Source organism: Scylla paramamosain, chromosome 40 (assembly GCF_035594125.1).
Source record: "Scylla paramamosain isolate STU-SP2022 chromosome 40, ASM3559412v1, whole genome shotgun sequence".
NCBI lineage: Eukaryota > Metazoa > Arthropoda > Malacostraca > Decapoda > Portunidae > Scylla > Scylla paramamosain.
The window spans coordinates 11,767,336-11,771,603 of NC_087190.1; the positions used below are offsets into that span (position 1 = coordinate 11,767,336).

Here is a 4,268-nt window from a genome sequence, read left to right on the forward strand (position 1 = left end):
TATTCTACCCTACAGTACCTCTCCCGTCTACAGGGTGAAATATATAGAAAATACGTAGATTTGGAAACTTTCGCTCATTCGCTCACGCACGCTTGTTCTGCCGCCGAGGGGAGAGGCGTCACGGTGCGCTGGTGCTCTGGTCTCTGTATACTGAATGGGAATATTGACGAGAGGGAAACAGGACATTCTTTTTCCTCATAACGTGGGTTAATAGTGTCTGTGAATTGAGTAGAAATTGATAAGAGGGGAAACTAAAACACTTATTATTTTTTTCCATGGTAATTTTGGATGTTTCCCTAAATCGAATGGGAGTTGATGTTATTATTTCTTGTCATCGTTTTCATTTTCGTTTTTTTTTTTCGTTTTTTTTTTCTCGTTAGAGAAAAAGATTTTTTTTTTTTTTTTTTTGAGGGGTAATATTTTTGACAGCTTTGGAGATTGGTATCTTTGGTAGACCTATTTTTTATGTATAGAATTTTGTCTTCTCTTCGGGGACTGTGACTTTCATTAGATTTTTGTCCACACCTGGCCAGTACTCTCTCTTATTAAAAAAAAAAAAATGGTGATAACAAATCATGAATAAAATTAAATACTGTTTTTTTGTAAAGCCAAGTGGAGACCAAGAACTGGAGAAGTGATGGAAGTTGTCTGCTAATTATTTTTTTTTTTGTCTTTTCTTCCTTTTTCCCCCGCCAGACATCCTGCCCGTCACGCGCCTCTCCCCGCGGCGGCAGCACACGCAACAGACAGCTACAGAATGAACGGTACGCAAGCCAACCATTACTCGTCTGCCTTACACTTTTGAATCATAGGTGAGGTGGTCCAGGCAATGCCAAACCATCAAAGAGGGACAGGCGGACCTCAGCTCGGGGCGGCCATGGCCACGTCCCAGTCCCCATCCCCGTCCCGCCCCCCCGTCACCCCCGCCAGCAGTCACCAGCCAGCCAATCGGGGCCTCGTAACATGACTGAGTGCCCTCGGTGCCCCCAGGACGTGCTGTGATTGGTGTTTGCTAGTGAGGGCGTGGCGTGAGTGGCTGCGGGCGGCGGGCGGGGGCGGCGCGGGCGTGAGTGGACTGGGAAGTTGTCCGGATGGGGTCCTGCGGGTGTTTATCTAGTGAGGGCGTGTGGGGGCGTGGGAAAAGCGTAGAGGGCGTGGGAAGCTTAGGTATTGACTAGATATTTAGCAGGGCCGGCCGAGACACAGGCAGGCAGCCCCACGCGTCACCCCGGGGCGCCGCGACCCGCACACCCTGAGGCGCCACACCCTGGGGCCCGGCCATCACAGGTTCACGGGGAAGTCCTGGTGAACCAAGCACACACCTGCTGAGGAGGAGGAGGAGGAGGCCCCTGACTCGCCTGGCTCGCGTGGCTCAAGGCTGCTGCTGCTGCTGCTGCTGCTGCTGCTGCTGCTGCTGTTGCGTGGCTGGGCCAGGCTGCGCCGGGCCTCCCGCGGGGCCTGACTCAGGTCTCCATGTGTTCCGGCATCTCCAGGATGGGACTCTCGCACACAGTCTGCGGCAGCAGCGCGCCGGGCCCGCCCGTCACCGGCTGCCACGGCGCTGCTCCCACCGCGCCGCCACCCTGTGGGGAGGAACCTGTCAGGACGTGGTGGAGGTATGGGGGGACCTGTCAGGGGCCTGGCACAACTACAGGGAAGAGAACAACTATAGACAGATGACATGGGGAGGGACAGCCTGGGTGAGTAAGGGTACCGTGGGGGGCTCACCTGGTGCCAGGTGCTGGGCCAGGATTGCAGTGGCGTCCACACGCGCGCGTCGGCGCCAGGCGGAGCGGGCTGGCCCTCGCTGATCTGACAGGCGGCGAAGGTGGAGGGCAGCGTGTGCCACGTGGTGTCTGGCGTCCAGGAGGTGAGGTGGCGCCACGTGGCACTGCCCTCCCACCCTTCCTCGTCCTCGGCGGGCAGGTCCTCGTGCTCGGCGATGGGCGGGCAGGTGAGGTCAGCCTGCGTGACGCCCGCCAGCAGGTGTGCGGCGGTCAGTTCCCCCGGCAGCGGCGGCAGCACGGGCTGCTGCTGCGCCAACTTGTAGGACGCCTGGCGCACGATCTGCCGCCGCGACAAGTCACAGCCCACGGGGAAGGACTGCCTGGGGTAGGCCGCCTGCTTCTGCAGGATTTGTCTTTTTTGCTGCAGGCGGTGCTGGAACAACTGCTGCTGCAGCGGCTTGGACAGGCAGTGGTCGGCCTCCTTGACGGAGTCTTTGGCGTGTAGCAGCTTCTGCTGCGCCAGGCCAAGCGTGTCGGGCAGCGACACTCGCTGCCGCACCAGGGGCGCGCGGCTCAGCTCGTCAGAGCCGGCGTAGGAATGGCGCCACTGGCGGTAGTACTGGGCGTGCTGCAGGGGCGGCGGCGGCCGGGACGGCGTCTCCTCGCTGCTGGTGACGGCCGCGGCCTGGTACAACGTGGTGAGGGCCTGGTGCTCCTGCTGCACGCTGTGGAGCTCTGTCAGGCCCCGCGCCTTCTCCGTCTCCAGCAGGCGCTGCCTGAAGGCGATCACCCCCTGAGTGACCAGCCCATCCGAGGCGCGGCGCCCCTCGCGGAAGTTGACGGGTGAGCGCGTGTGGGCGCGCTCCGGAGCCTCGGCGCCAGGATCCAGCTGGGCCTGAGGTTGCAGGGTGCGCGCGGCGGCCGCGCCCTGCAGCACGGGCCGCGCGGTGAGCGAGGCGTGGGAGCAGGAGGACAGCGAAGCCGCCAGGTCAGGCTCCAGCTGGGACTCGAAGCTCTCGAAGGTGGAGCCCGTGCTGGTGACGCTGCCCAGGGGCGAGTCGGTGCCCTGCGAGGCCTCCGAGGACTGCTGGGAGGCACTTTTGATGTTCTGCAGCAGGCAGGGGCCGCCGCGGGGCGCGCCCACGATGGAGCCACACTCGCTCTCCATGTCCGCCTCGACGCCCTCGTCTATGGAGGTGGAGGGCCCGCCCTCGGCCTCCCGGTACCCCTTGCCCACCAGCGTCACGCCGAGGGGCGCGCCGCTCACCGCCATGCCCTGGTACGCCGCCACCAGCTCCGTCTGCGAGTCCTGGCTGGCTTCTCTAAAGGGCGGCGACACGTAGGGCGTGATGGTGGTGGCGATGCCCTCCGCCTCCTGGACGGGGACGCCCACGCCGCCGCGCATGCCCAGCTGACCCAGGTTTGATATGAAGGAGTGCGAAAGTGCCGCGGGGTCCCCCGGCGTGGCGGGCAGCATCCTGCCGGTGTGGCCGAAGGACCTGCCCACCAGCATCTCTTGGGGCACCACCTCCCCCTGCGCCGGCATGAGGGGCGTGGGCGGCGAGGCCTTGCCGGGGGGCATGACGGCGCACATCTTCCTGACGGCGGCCTCGGCCACGCTGGAGGGGCGGCGCCGCTGGTGGTCCAGGCCCGCGTGGCGCTCGCCCTGCAGCGAGGAGCGGTGCTGCTTCAGCCGCTCCAGCAGCAGCAGGTAGATGGCCGTGTAGTTGTCGTACGCGTCGTTCAGCAGCGCCTATGGGAGCAGCGCCACGCCATTACTACACACACACACACACACACACACACACACACACACATCCCTCCACACACACGCCCCATACTCCGACCCTTCCTTCCACACACACCCTTACTTACACCCTTCCCCTCACCCCTCTCCTCCCCCCTTGCCACCCCCCCCCGGCACGCTGGCCACCACTCACCTCCCTGGTGCGCGCCACGTCGATGCCCAGTTCCTGCATCACGCGGAGGACCTGCTCGTTGGGGTCTGTTGTCCTCTCCGCCCGCGCTACCTCTGGGGGATCGGGGGCGGGGCTGGGGGGGGTCCTCGCACGCCATCCACCGGTGCTGTCTGATCTGCTGCACCGTGTACCGCCGCGCAGGGTCCAGCACCAGCATCTTCCGTACCAATTGCTCGCAGTCTGAGGGGAAAAGTGGGGTGAGTATCGCAAGGGGAGGGGGAGACTGGCGAGTGAGCTTTGTGGTGGGGTGGGTGGAGTGTCTTAAGGGGAGTGGCTGCGGGGAAAGGAGTGGTTCTGAGAGAGTAGGAAGCAAGTTTGTGGGAGGAATGAGTCTGGGGAAATGGGGAGTGAGTCTAGGTGGGGAGTGAGTCTGGGGAGGAAAGGGAGAGGGGAGTATAGGGTGTTGAGTATGGGTGGGAGGTGAAGGAGGGATGAGAAGGGAGGTGGAAGGGGATGAGAGGGGAGGTGAGAGGGGATGAGAGGGGAGGTAAGGGGAGATGAGAGGGGAGGTGTGAGGGGATGAGACTACTACTACTACTACTACTACTACTATTACTACTAC

At 62.3% G+C, this 4,268-nt stretch overlaps 1 protein-coding gene across 1 annotated transcript in view; it reads right to left on the minus strand.

The window, feature by feature from the left end:
• Positions 1-658: 658 nt before the first annotated feature.
• Positions 659-4,268, minus strand: part of LOC135092436 (serine/threonine-protein kinase SIK2-like) — a 44,604-nt gene continuing 40,994 nt past the window's right edge. Inside the window, 4 exon segments of the mRNA XM_063990918.1 lie at positions 659-1,583; positions 1,729-3,480; positions 3,668-3,787; positions 3,789-3,886. Coding sequence (XP_063846988.1) covers positions 1,464-1,583; positions 1,729-3,480; positions 3,668-3,787; positions 3,789-3,886 — 2,090 coding nt within the window. The 3' untranslated portion in view covers positions 659-1,463.